This window comes from Onychomys torridus, chromosome 14, assembly GCF_903995425.1.
Source record: "Onychomys torridus chromosome 14, mOncTor1.1, whole genome shotgun sequence".
Classification (NCBI taxonomy): domain Eukaryota; kingdom Metazoa; phylum Chordata; class Mammalia; order Rodentia; family Cricetidae; genus Onychomys; species Onychomys torridus.
In genome coordinates this window covers 83,207,856-83,222,562 of record NC_050456.1, presented here as the reverse complement: position 1 = coordinate 83,222,562, position 14,707 = coordinate 83,207,856, and the positions used below count along the sequence as shown (strand labels likewise).

General features: G+C 39.6%; 1 protein-coding gene across 2 annotated transcripts in view; it reads left to right on the top strand.

Moving 5' to 3' along the window:
• Sp4 (Sp4 transcription factor) overlaps nt 1-14,707 on the top strand; it is a 74,231-nt gene that overhangs the window by 55,898 nt on the left and 3,626 nt on the right. For both annotated transcript variants that reach the window (XM_036206010.1, XM_036206011.1), the window contains exon 5: nt 1,261-1,460. In XM_036206010.1, the coding sequence (XP_036061903.1) occupies nt 1,261-1,460 (200 nt within the window). The remainder of the gene's footprint in view (nt 1-1,260; nt 1,461-14,707) is intronic.

Genomic DNA, 14,707 nt, shown 5'->3' with positions numbered 1-14,707 from the left:
GAAGGCTTATCATTTTGTGGAGTTCTGGGAGCATGTTTTTGAAATTTTTCTAATCTCAAAGCTCATTCTCCTTTCTACTCTGGCTTCTTTCCTTCTTTCCACAGACTAGCCAGCCTGTGGTTTAGTCTTATCTCCAGTGACCATGTATTCTCGCCCACCACCCCCTCCCCACCCCTGCTACCTTTGCAACAGTTATTTCCTTTTTAAAAGGAGCCCTTCAGTTCAGCTTCACCTTTCTTGTGGATTGTTGGTTTCTTTGAGGGGATCTGGAGCTCATTCTGGGTAGAATTTCAGAATCAAGGCTCTTATGTGGAAATTGGACAGTGATGCCCTGATGGAGGCAGAGGCAGCAATATGCTCATGTTTTCTTAACCTTGCCTCTCCCAGCTTGATAGCTCGAATTTAAAAACTGTGCATGAAGGTCTAGAACCACCTGGACCATATCATTTCCATCGTGTCACAGTTAATATGGCGCTCCTGTCCATGGATTGGGCACTGGGTGCCTTTTAGCCACACCTACCTGGGACTCTGCCTCAGAACAGGTAGCTGGCAGTTGAGTGAGAAACACTGTTCCCTGCTCCTCTCTGGAAGATAGCTGTTTGACTCGGAGGTAGGAGGGGAGGGAGCCCTGCTGGCTGTGCTGTTCTATAACTTTGTCATGGAAGTGGGAGGGAAGATGGGTGAATCTTAGATCCATAGATTCACCATTCTTACATACCCCTTTTAGATGTCATTGAGTGAATATTTATTTGCTGTTATTTGTTCTTAGGACTGTGACCAGAGATTCTTGAACAGTGGTTAGGAGGTAGATTTATAATTTATTAGTTTTGCTGGGAAGGGGTTCATGGATCTCCTTGTTACACTCCCCTGCTAGACATGAATCTTTGAACTTTATATTTTTAGCCTAGGTTAGCCAGCGTTTTGGTATTTAGAGGAGAATTTTCAAGAGTCTTGTTTTTCTTTCCCCAGGGGTGGATAAGATGCCTGTACTCCAATGCTAGAGAGGCTGGGGCAGGGAGATTATTGAGCTATGTAGTAGACATAAATTCAAAGGTTTACCACATTTGCATGGGATTTTGTTTTTCTTTATAGTACATGAGCATATTTTATTTTTTTCCTTAATGCAAGATTTTCTCTTGTTTCTTTGTGTTCAGATGTGCTCACTCAGAAAAGTACTTTCTAATCATGTAAATGACCTACAATTTTGGCACAGATAAAAGCTGAGTTTGGGATATGACTGTGTTGGTTTTGTTCTGTTAGGGGCAGCAGTGAGCCAGGAAAGAAGAAGCAGCATGTTTGCCACATTGAAGGATGTGGGAAAGTGTATGGCAAGACCTCTCACCTCCGAGCACATCTTCGCTGGCACACTGGAGAAAGGCCTTTCATCTGCAACTGGATGTTCTGTGGCAAAAGATTCACACGGAGCGATGAGCTGCAGAGACACAGAAGGACCCACACAGGTTGGTTGCTTTATCTCAGGCTGCAGCTGCCCTTTCTACTTCGTTTTCCAGTGCTTACTGAAAGTCACTCTGCTGAAGGTCAAGCACCTTTCCTCCTCTGAACGGACGTTTCTTTTACTTCTTAAATTCTATCACCATGTTTATGTGACCTGGAATTTGTTCCCGTTGCTTTTTAGGATGTTAAATACATACAATGTTTTTTATATAAGTTTAAGTATATAAGAAGAGAATTGAATTACGATTTTAAGCATTTTTTAAGGAGGAAAAAGGGGATTAAGAAAGGCAGTATCTGCTTCCATATTAGACTGTCGACCATCTATCAGCCAGAGGCATCGAGCTGTTCCTTACATGTTTGGAGATGTCTAGAGTTGTCAGATCTTACCTTTTAGCATACCTAATTACTTGACATAGAAGCAACATTTCTCCCTGAGGAAGAGGCAAAGACCACAGTAGTTGGTTTTTTTTTTTTTTTTACTTTTTTGGGGCCCACCACCCAGCTCCCAAATAAATACAAGGATACATACAGATTTATTCTTTCTTAACAATGCCTGGCCTTAGCTTAGCTTGTTTCTAGCCAGCTTTTCTACCTTAGATTATCTTGTATCTCTTTAACTACATTTTGCCTCTTGGCTTTTTACCTTTCTTATTCTTTATATGTAATTGAATGATTTCCTTTGTCCCACCTGGCCCGAGATCAGGACAAATCTCTCTCACCCACAGTCCCACAGCTGCTTATAAAATAATCACTCAGAGGCTTAATATTAATTACAAATTGTATGGCCTATGGCTAAGAATTCTTGCTAGCTAGATCTTTCATCTTAAATTAACCCATTTCTATTAATCTATATATTGCCCTGTGGCCATGGCATTACCAGTCTGCTGGCATGCTGCTCTTTGGGCGGCTGGCTGGCGTCTCCTCTGCCTCTGCCTTTCTACTTCCTGTCTCTCTCTTGGATTTCCTGCCTGGCTATAACCTGACTCGCCATAGGCCAGAGCAGCTTCTTTATTAACCACTCATAGCAACACATAGACATCCCACAGCATATGTATCTTTCTTTCCTTCTTACTTCATGGCTGGCTGTGTGACTGGGTGGCTAATCCCTGGTGTCCTCTCCTCCTTTTCTCGCTTCTTCTCCTCTCTAGATTTCTCCTCCTACTTATTCTCTCTACCTGTCAGCCCCACCATCATTTCTTCTGCCTCGCTGTTGGCCATTCAGCTTTTTATTAGACCAATCAGGTGTTTTTAGGCAGGCAAAGTAACACAGCTTGACAGAGGTAGGCCAATGCAACATAAAAGAATGCAACACGTCTTTGTATCCTTAAACAAATATTCCACAGCATAAACGAGTGTAACACATCTTAAACTAATATTCCACAACAGACCACCCTTCTTCACTGTTAGTAGATCTAATCCTTGCCAATGCTGTGGCACCATGGCAGCTAGCTACTCTGTTTGGTGATGGATTCTGAGGAGGGTCTGAGCACCTGTTGGAGCTCCTGGAGGAACTGAGAGGGAAGCTGATAGTAATTAATTAGGGAAGTAGTTAGTCCTGGTGTTCCAGTGACGATGCCACCAGTTATGCCCAGGACTGCACAAAGGGACTGGACCTGAACCATTCATTTGTCATCTCATGCCTCTATAAACTCTGTGATAGGAATCAGCATGGTTCTTCTCTGGGTACTACCTCCAATTTTGGTAAAAGGAACACTAGGACACAAGTCACTGACCACCCAGCAGGTAGGCAGCCATAAATTTGAGGGCCTGGTAGGTGATTATATTGGTGACTTTGAGTAGTCTACATTTTGTCTTTATAAACACATGAAATATCAAGAATAATATAGCAAATATCTACTTAACATTCTTTTACAATTATATGTTTTGTTATTTTTAGTAATCACCTCACTAAGGAAGTCACTATCAAAGACAACAACCACCATTGGTCTGTGATTTCGTATCATATTCCTAGTATATTTTTAATACTCATGAATACTATTTGTGGGTCTAGATAGAAAATACAGGTCATCAAATGTTACATTACAATATAATTCTACATACTTTGTTTTAAGAGACATGCCATATTCTGTCACATGATTACCACACTGCAATGAATTATTTCCCACACCATTGGCTATTGGTAGGTTCTATGTTATTACCAACTTTGCTGCTTTGACAGTATTGGACATGTTTAAGGGGCAAGAGGATTAGATCATAGAGCGTGTATGTTTGGTAATAGAGTCTCTAAAATGGCTACTTAACATATCTCCTTGACCAGTGGTGATTAGAAGTTTGTGTTCATGTATTCTCACTAATGTAGTGCCAGCTTCAGAAGTTTGTATCTGTTTAAAACAGTTTCTCTTTTTTTTAAGGTTTGCACTTTCCGTGATTTTTCCTGAGATCAAGCGTCTCTTTGTGTGTGTTGACTGTTCTTCTTTGTCATCATACTTCTCACTTTTCTTCTGGGGCGTTTCTCAATCATGTAATTTATGTAGTGTCCCCCCACCTCCCGTATTTTTGTGTTATCTTTTGTCATATAGAAGTTTTATATATTTAGCTACAAAACCTTTTTTAATGAAAAAATTCAAGTTTAAGATAGTTGGATCTCATTTGAAATGGTTTTTTTTGTTTGTTTTTGGGGTTTTTTTTGTTTTGTTTTGTTTTGACCTTACACCCTTGAGTTTTTTGTTTTTGCCTCCAGTTTGGTCTTTAGAGTGCCCAAAAGGATGATTTTTTTTTCTTTTGGTTTCTCTCTCTCTGTCTCTCTGTCTCTGTCTCTCTGTCTCTCTGTCTCTCTGTCTCTCTCTCTCTCTCTCTCTCTCTGTGTGTGTGTGTGTGTGTGTGTGTGTGTGTGTGTGTGTAAAATGAATTGAGGCTGTAATTTTTTTCCTGGTGAAAAGCCATTTTTGACTAGTTTAATTTTCTGTACTAATTTGCACTAACATTTCTCTCAAACTGTCCTTTATAATTTCTGGGTCCCCTGTTAACACAGCTTTTTACTATTTGTCAGTATGTGTACCAGCACCATCCCATTTTAATCACTGTAAGCTGTATTTAATCTTGGCATCTGTTGAAAGCACATTCAGGCACTCACCTTCTGTTTAGAATGTGCCTGGTTCTTACTGAATTTTGAGTTAGATGTTAACTTACACAGCTGAAGTTGTATGTTGGATACAGGAGACATCCTAGAACTGGCCTTTCTTATGAGCTGCTGTTTATTGTGTATTTGAATGTGTTACTTCATTTGGTGCTAAAGCAACACCATGAAATAGAAACATGCCCCATCCTGCAGATTAGAGAACAGTCTCAGTAGTCTGGGGATGAGTATGAGCAATGGAGACCCTGGGCTCCATCCCCTGCACCATAGGTTGCTAAATAAATTACAAATCACAAACACAGAATGACCCACATTGACATGCCCATGGAGTAGCAACACAAATGAGCATTAGCGTGTTGCTCTCTCCAGGAGCTTAGCATTATGCTACCTCTGAATTTTGATTTTTAAGTTTTTAAATCTGTTAGTATTGCATAGTACTTCTAATGCCACTTAATTCTTGACATTTATCAAATATGTGATTCAGAATTAATCCTGTGACAATGTTGTGTCTGTTCTTGAAAACTACTCTGCTGTTTATGCCTATATGAGAGGATGCAGTATCTCTTCTCTGGTTCGCAGTGGGAAAGGTTAAAGAACCCAATAATAATTGCCGTTTGTTTGATTTGGAGCTTTGCTTTGTGATTGTTGTGTTTGAGTTGATGGGTTTGTAAAGTCTTCTGCATTACACATCCATACTCATACAGATACATAAAACATAAATGCTTCAAAATCAAATATTAATAATTTAGGGTACTCCTCTTCCCCTTTCAAGACGGGGTCTCATGTATTCCAGGCTAGCATCAAGGATAACTTGATCTTCTTTTGTTTTGTTTGTTTGGTTTTGGTTTTTTGAGACAGGGTTTCTCTCTGTAGCTTTGCACCTTTCCTGGAACTCACTCTGTAGACCAGGCTGTCCTCCAACTCATAGAGATCTGCTTGGCTCTGCCTCCTAAGTGCTGGGATTAAAGGTGTGGGCCACCACCACCCAGCAACTTGATCTTCTTATCTTCTGATCTTCCTAATCCACCTGCTTCCACCTTCTGAGGGCAAGAAGTACAGCCACGCACTGTCATGTCCTCCTGCTCATGCAGTGCTGGGAATTAAAGCAGGGGCTTATGCTTGCTAAGCACTGTGACATCTGAGCTGCATCACTCACCTCTTTCTCCCTCCTCCTCTCCTTTCCCTTTCTCCCTCCTCCTTCCTTCCCCCCCTCTTTCTCTCTCTCTCCTTTTTAATATGATCTAAATCATAATCATCTGCTATCTTACTAACTCAGAATCAGATGTTCTTTATGTTTATTGATATAAATATTTTGAATACATATTATCCTACATACAGTTACTTAATTAAACCATATTAAGGGAACTAGGGAGATGGCTCATCATTAAGAGTTTGTGCTACTCTTGCAGAGGGCCCAAGTTCGGTTTCCAGGATCAGTGTAGGACAATTCACAAGCACCTTTAACTCCAGCTCTAGGGAATCCAACTTCATCATCTACTTCCACAAGTACTGGCATTCATGTACATCTACTCCTCCATAGACAGAGTTGCATTCACATATTTTTTAAAAAATGTTTTGTAATGATTCAATGATGGGAAATATTAAATAAAACATATTAGGGACTGAGATTGGGACGTGATAGTAGAATGCTTGCTTAGCATGCTGGAGGTACTGGTCCCAGCACTGCAGTGAAACAAGGCAAAACCTGTTTGGCATCAAAAATACTAAGCCCATCATTGATGTGCTTATAAAGAGGACTTTTAAAGAGTTGAAAATAGTCATGTCAAGTGCTTGTTAAGTTTGTTGAAAATGGTATCAAACAAAATATCTTGAAATAAGTATTGATTAAAAGTTGAATGTATTTCAGTTGAAAGCCTTGATCATTTTGTTCAATATTTAGCTACCACTCTCAAAAGAAACACATTGATTGATTGTGAGTAGGTAAATAAGTTATTTTTAATCCCTTTTGAAAGTAGTAAGGATCAATCTGCTTTGCTAAAATAATGTAAAATTTGTAATGATCTGTGCACAGAGTATTTAAAAATCAATAATACCTAAAACTTGTAAAGGAGGCTCTTCCTCACCAGGAGAAAATCACTGGGCCCTGTTTTTCATTTTTTTTCTTCTTGTGGTGACTACCACAGATGCTTTGGGTAACATCTCTTTAGATATACATCCCAAAATATTTTGCCTGAATTTATGACACCCAAGTTAATTTTATGCATAATGCCTGGCCTGGTGGTTCATTCCCTTAGGATCAGTACTCTGGAGCAGGGGAAGGTGCATCTCTGGGAGTTAAGTCAGCCTGATTTGCATATCAAGTTCTAGACCAACTAGGCATACAGAGACCCTACTCAAAAGAAAAGCAAACAAACAAAAGCTTTATAAATAGACCTTAATTTTATCATTGGTTCTAGACATCACAGGTTTCTGCACAAAACTGACTCTCCTTTAGAACACAGCTTCTTAATGATGATCTCTATTTTAGTTTTCAGATGCAATACAGTCATCATTTTGTTAATGACTCTCTTCTTTGTTCTTTTTCTCTTTTTTTTTAAAATACTGTAGATTTAAGCCCCTCCCCTTTTCCCATCACTGTTAATCTAATGGTGTTTCAGTGGAAGACAGTCCGGTGTGATCGTGTTACCATCTTAAATAATGAATTATATTTACCTTTCCTGCTAATTGGAAAATATTACAGGAATAGAAACAAATGTTTATTGCACATAATAAGGATATAGATTGTACATATATCATAAATTCATGTAATAGGATAACTCATTTCTGTGAATATTTTACTGTGGGCTTGTTGCTTATTTTTTTTTTTTTAGAATATTTTATTAACCAGTGACATTGTGCCAAGAAGTAGTCAATCCAGGGATGATTTCTGATAAATAATGTCACAGGGAGGTTTCATCTTCAACCATATCTATTATTTTTCACCAGATAAGAAAAATCCAGAGGTGCTCCTAAAATACTATTTACAGTAGACTTCAGAACTTCACAATATGTATAATTTAAGTCTTTTATCCCATATAAAGTTATATGTAATTACAAGCTTAAGTGGAAAGGAAAGTTGATAATTGAAATGCCTGTGGTTTTCATATACAAAAGAAAAAGTATTGTTGATGAAATAGAAAAGATCAGAAACTCTATTAAAGAATCCTCCCAGAATTATCATACAGCTGCTTGCTGCTTCAGTCTGTATAATGGTCAGAACTATTTCCTGTGACTTGACCAGCAGCCAGAATGAATCAGTGTGTCTTCAGCCTCTTGTGCCAGGGGCCACATTTATAACTGAGTAGTTTTCTGGTTTTCTTACCTAAATGATGAGAGAAACAAAGCAGACTATGAGGAGTGAACTCAAACTCAGTAAGTACCCAGTGCGGGTACTTAGTAAGTACCCAGTGCAGGTACGTGTCACACGTTTGGCCTGCTTCGTCACCTGGGGTTGATCTGATGGGTCAATGCTTAGAGGTGCAGGCAACAAAATATAAGAGAAATTTCATGTATATAGCCAGCGAAGTCAGGAGGAGCCAGTGGGCTCCCAGACCAGGCCCATTCCATTACAGCAGTGGCAGCACAGGTCCCAAAAAGGTTTTATCCACTCGAATCTCCATCCAGAGGATCCAGAAAGTGGGGGCTGTGTTTACCATGCTATGTGAGTGGAATCACGGTTATTTTCTTCTCATATTGCTCAAACCGTGGCCGAGATGGATGCTACAAGAGGCCACAGAAACCTGGCTTTCTTGCTGATGAAATCAGGAAAAGATACACTTGTGCCTTGGAAAACAGGATAAAAGCTGATCACTAATTCTGTGTATAGAACAAAAGAAATGCTGGCTCATTCCTGAGCTGTGCATACACAGGGTCAACATAGAATGACACAAAACCTTAAAACCACTGCCTAATGCTTGCATGTGCACATTCCCTATATCTTTCTGTGGTGTGTGCGTGTGTGTGTGCACGCGCGCATATATGAGAGAGGGAGGAGATTAAATACAAGTTACAGGTATATATGTATATAAAATATATATATATAAAATCTCCGTGCACACACACACAGAGGCCAGAGGAAGGTATCAATCTCGGTCTTGGTGCCTTGACACAGCTGCTCTCACAGAACCATCAGCTCATGGTTAGGCTAGTCTGTGGTGAGACTGGTTAGCTAACCTTCAGGCTCCCAGGATTCACCTGTCAGTTCATTCCACAGTGCTGGGGTTACAGCTTGCACAGCCAAACTCTTGTATTTTTTATTTATTTGTATTTAGAATACAAACTCGGGTCCTGGTGCTTGTCTAGCAAGTGCCCTTGCCCACTGAGACATCTCCCTAGCCCTTGAACAATGCCTTCAAAAAGGAATTAATACTGAAACTTGGAAACTCAAGAAAAGAAGAATGAGAGCGAGTCTGAGTGGACTTAAATGGAATTATTATCTTCTAATATGAAAACACTTTCTAGAAGATTTTAAAGGACTCATAATCTCCACAGCATAAGATCTAAACTGTCCAGAATACAATAGAAGGCTAAGATAATCCAGACTTAAGAATTTATCAGACTTTAAAGCAGCCATTTAAAACATGGTCCATGGACTGACTAGGAGCAAACATGATTGAAAGGAATGGAAAAGCAGGCACTTGTAATTAGAGAAATTAAAACTGTAGGACATATCCCAGTGCAAAAGTACAATATTCAAAGTAAAAAATAACTAAATGTTCAGTAGCCAGATGGGGACTATAACAGGAGAGCAGTGCGGTTAAAGATAAAGCAGTAGAAATTGTGAATTCTGAAAGGCAAAAGGAACAGATTAAGACAACAAGAGAGTGAGCTGGACCTCAAGGATGTGTGGAGCAGAAATAAAGGGTCTAAAGTTTGTGTCATTGCAAAGAAGGGAAAAGTTTGATACAGGAAAAAAACAGCTTAAAATGTTCAAGGTTTCCCATATTAGGTATTAATTAGAGATCCAGAAGTTAGCTAAATCCTAGATAGGTGCTAAAAGAGGAACATGCCCAGACGTGTCGCAGGAACAGCCTGCTCAGATCAGAGATGATGAGAATCTTGAAGGGAACTGAAAGAAAATGCTACATTTATGTGTAGGGGAAAGGAAAATTTGAATGATAGTAGGTTCCCCTAAAAAGTAAGGGGGTTGAGGAGCAAGGGAGGATATCGTGTTATCAAAAGCAAACTGGGACCATTTAGCCAGCTATGGTAGCATATTCCTATAACCTTAGAACTTAAGGAGCTAAGGAGAAGGAGGAGTCTGAGTGGGAATGCATCCTGGGCTGCTTCATAAATTTCTGACCAACCTGGGCTACATGTTAAGAGTTCTTTTTAAAAAATGGGTTTTGTAAGCCAGGTGTGGTGGCACACCTTTAATCCTATCAGGAGGCAGGCAGATTTCTGTGAGTTCGAGGCCAGCCTAGTGTACAGAGTGAGTTCCAGTGCAGCTAGGGCTACCCAGAGAAACCCTGTCTCCAAAAAAACAAACAAACAAACAAAAGAAACAAAAAGTGTTTTGTATGTATGGTTTGTGCATCTGTGTATGTGCATGCGCACACTCACGTGTGTGCATGGCCAGAAGAGGACATCAGATATTTACTCTATCACTCTATACCTTATTCCTTTGAGGCAGGGTTTCTCCATGAACCTGTGGCTCAGGGATAGGCTGAGAGCCAGCAAGCCCAAGTGATCCTTCTGTCTCCACCCCTCTATAGTGTTGGAGTTACAGGGGTGTGCCAGACCACCCTCAACTTGTTACATGGGTGCTGGGATCTGAAGATCCAAATTCAGATCCTCATGGCTGGCACAAGTGCTCTTGCCCACTTATCAATTTCTCCTGACAGACTTTTTCAAGAGGAAATCAAATTGAGAATTTTTACCATCAGATTTTCCCCAAAAGAAATACTTCATGATAATACTTTTATATCCAAAAGTTCTTGATGGTAAAACAGTAAGTGTTATTAGAAAGAAGTTTGAAGTGAAGGGAGAACAATATTAATTAACAAAAAAGTTAAGTTAGGGCCTGACATAGTGGTGCACATTTTTAGTTACAGTGCTAGGGAGGTAGAGGCAGGCAGTCTCTGTGATTTCAGTGCTCATCCGTCTACATAGTAGATTCCAGGCCAGCTAGATATATATATATATATATATATATATATATATATATATATATATATATATATATATATATATATATATGGCTGTGTGTGTGTGTGTGTGTGTGTGTACTGTATGCATATACAAGGCAGGATGGGGAGAAAACAGAAGAATGAAAAATGGAGGCAGAAATGGAAAACTAGGCTTTGTAGCCCAGGCTGGCCTTGAACTCCCTATATAAACCATGCTGGCCTTTAACTTGCATAAAATTACCAAACAGCTTATTTCTGAGTTACCCATGGGCCAAGAGAAAGTCTCAAGGGAAATTAGAAAATAGCTTCTACTGAATGCAAAGTTTCATCACACAATTTATAAGATTCAGATGAAGAGTGAATTTACAGCATTCAATCCTCTTTCAGTCAGCAATCTAATATTTTCTACCTTAAGAAACAAGAAAATGAAGAGATGTAGCATGAAGCTCAAAGAGTTCTTATTAATAAGAACAAACCTGAGGCCAGCTATTGGGGTGAATGCTGGAAGATCAGAGAAGCAGAACAAGCCACAGCTGTCTCACCTTGCTAGTTCCTCAGGTGGTCCTGTTTCCTCAGGCTGGAAGCTTCTGAGTCCTCCTTCACATGAATCTCAGCTGAACTGTATTGCTCCAAAGCCTGAATGCTTAACCAGCCGAATTCTTAACTAACTATATGCTTTACTCCTCCAGTTCCTGGTCCTCACGCCTTATATACCTTTCTTTTTCTGCCCCCATTCCCTGGGATTAAAGGCGTGGGTCACCATGCTTAGCTGTTTCTAAAGTGGCCTTGAACTCAGAGATCCGGCTAGCTCTGCCTCTCAAGTGCTGGGATTAAAGGCGTGTACCACTACCACCCAACTTCTGTTATGGCTTACTCTTCCCATTTTCTAGCCACCATTTTTGGCTTTGTTCTAGAGGCTGTCTGTACTCTGACCCCAGATTTGTTTATTTTTGGGAACACACAATATTTCAGGGAACACAATACCCACCACAAAGAGATCCAAAATGAGAAGTTAAATAATAAAGAGTGGACATAGGAAAACAGTTCAGATAAACTTTCAGACCCAGGCCTGTGGGCATGGTGGTTGTTTTTTGTGCAGCCCAAGGTGGGGCTCTAAGTGGCACACATGAGCTCAAGGCTAGGCACATGCTCTGCCACTGAACGGATTGTACCCAGACCCTGAACCCAAATTTTGATTTGCTGGGAAGGTAAAACATCTAAGGCCCCAGTCACATTGACCAAGAAAACGTGTGAATACAACTGACAACTGTGTAGACATTAAGTGGGTCATAAATGGATGACCTGCATGACTCTATCCTACATTTGAAAAAAACTCTAGAAAAGGTACAGGACTTGGGATGCAGCCTAGTGAAAGAACACTGATGTAGCACACTGAAGCCCTGAGTGCAGTCCCTCAGACCACCAAAAATACAGTTGCATCTTTATTTACTATAGCCCTTAAGGCCAAGCTAGCCCAGCTTGAAATTAATTTAAAATAAATAAAAAATAGATATCACGGAAAGTCCTGTTTTGTAAAGAAATTGAATTTGTTATTAAAAATTTCTCTGAAAGAACATCCTGGGTCTAGATCTAAGAAGACTTCATTCTAGGCTTAAAAGTCTGAACATCTGAAAATCATTCAGGCAGTGTAATTTAGCAGATTAATAATGAAAGAAGAAAATGAAAAGTGGCTTAAATAATGAGTAAGTATTTGACAAGATTCTCTGTCCTTTATAAAAGTCCATAGAACTGAACTGAAGAGAACAGTATAAATTTAGCCATTCAGAGAGCACAGTTGTCCTTTAGTTTCTTTAGGTCACAGGTCATAGCATCATGGCGCTGCACTCAAGGGAAGAAGCTGCTGTGAGGCCCATTCGAACTCAGCCAGTCCAGCCTGGGTGTTAGATCAGGTCCCTGCTCCCTGCTGTTGGTCACCTGGCCAGTGTTTGCTCTTGAAAGGTGCCTGCTTTTCTTCTTGCACGTGTTCTGAGACACTTCAAAACTCTGGTTGGTCCCTGTCACATTTCTAATCTCTCCAACACCTAGGTACAAAGAGGTCTCTTTGAACAGCTGGTGTGATTAGATTGGGCCACCTATACAGTTAGAATAATTTTCCTGTATCAAATTTCATAACCTACTTAGTTATAGCTGTTAAACCCCATTATCCCGTAACATATGTGTAACTTCTAGGGATTGGTCCTTGCAGGGCTGTGTTGTCTATGACAGTAGCCAGTATCAACAGATTTGATAAGTAGATTCTTTAATCAGAAAAGGCAATCATGAATTCTGAAAGCCCAGGTAGATTTGGAATAATTAAAATAATTTTGACTATAAAATTGTATCATCTGTAGTTAATATAAACATTCTTTACATCCTTGAAGTAAAGTTCATTGATGGTGTTTGCTGAAGGTATGAAATAAGAAATTGTTATCCAGTAGAGCAGAAAACACTTCTCTTGAAAAGGACATTGAGCTAAAAGGAGTCATTTCTCTAGTGAAAGTATACATGTACAATATAATTTTGAATATTTAAGATTCTAGCCAGCTCCTTTGTGGCTTGAAGTTAATTTGGTAACCAAACAGATGAGTAGAAAGGCTGGGGATGTCCACACTGAGCATGTCACCATTGTTTCCATTTGTCACAGGGCTGCTGTGGGCTAGAGTCTGGACCACTCACTGGAGTGATAAATCTGCACAGTGGCTGACACTTCAAGAATAGGAGTGAAAGTCCGCTTTTCTGTGGCCAGTGCCTTACAGAGATAGTCTACAAATAATTGTTGGAAAGTGACTGTGTGTATGAACATTGCAATTAATAAGTATTTGCTGGACAGCCATGATGTAGATTTATCTCCAAGTTTGCACTTAGAAAAGGCACCCACATCTCAGCCATCACCCTCTGGTCTATGAATCAGACTTGGTGCCTGTGAAGTAATGATAGTTTGCAGTTGCCTGTAGTGGGACTATTAAAAAGCCCATATGTAGGTTCTGTGCCTTCCTGGCAAGCAAGTTTTGAGCCTCCACTCATCTGTAAAATAAAAATCTAAAACTAGATCTTCAGTTTTCTCTAGCTTGAAAGTTGTAAACTGAAGTCTTCTTTTATGGTCTCAGCTGTATTTAATTTTCACCTTTGCTGAGTGTCAGCATTCATAATATCTGGGCTCCTTTACTTTAGAGATTTGCTCCCTGTATTTTCATTGTCTTTCACAATTTTGTCCAATGCATTTATTTAGCCTTTAAAAGAAAAATTCTGTAAATGTAATCAAAGGCAAGGGTGGGGTTGGGGAACATCTGATGTGTCAAAACTTGAAATTGTAGATTTATTTTTGGTAAGTCAAAGGAGCAAGGAAAAAAAAAGTCTGTCAAATGAATCTCCATATTATCTGAGTTCTGTTCCCCACCAGGATAGCCCCCATTTCACTACCATAACAGTTGTAGAAGGAAGGACTTAAGCCAGTAGCTACTTTGTAAATGTCAGGGTAAAACAGTCAATCAGGCTTTCATGTATTTTATCCCGTTACTCAAAAAGAAGAGAGGGGTTTTCCCCTTTTTAGTTAACATTTGATTTTTATTCCAGTAAGCAGAAGTGGTTCTAATTAGAACTGGTTTATATTTTGTAGGAAACATGTTTAAGGATCAAAATATCACCATTGCTCTTTGGAAGCTTAAAGCTGGCTTTAATTTGAAATATATGTTCCCAGCACTCACTTTTTTTACTTTTAAAAACCTAGCATACTACTAAATTCTTAGCTTAAAATGGTTTCTAAGATAGATCATGCGTCTCCAGTTTAAAGGTGAGACCCAGCTATGAATTTAGTGACTGCATATTGGCCTCTCCTTTCATGCTGTGCTTTGTTAGCTGAGAGAGATTCCTGGTCTTTTGTCAGGAATCTGACTTTTTGTGGATGGGGAAGTAGAGGCTCAGAGTAGTTATTTACTTGTTCAACTTTTCCCCCAGTTCATGGCAAAACAGGACTTTCAAACTTGAGTCTTATTTTCAGCCACGTGGTTTTTCTCCTATGTTGTTTGCT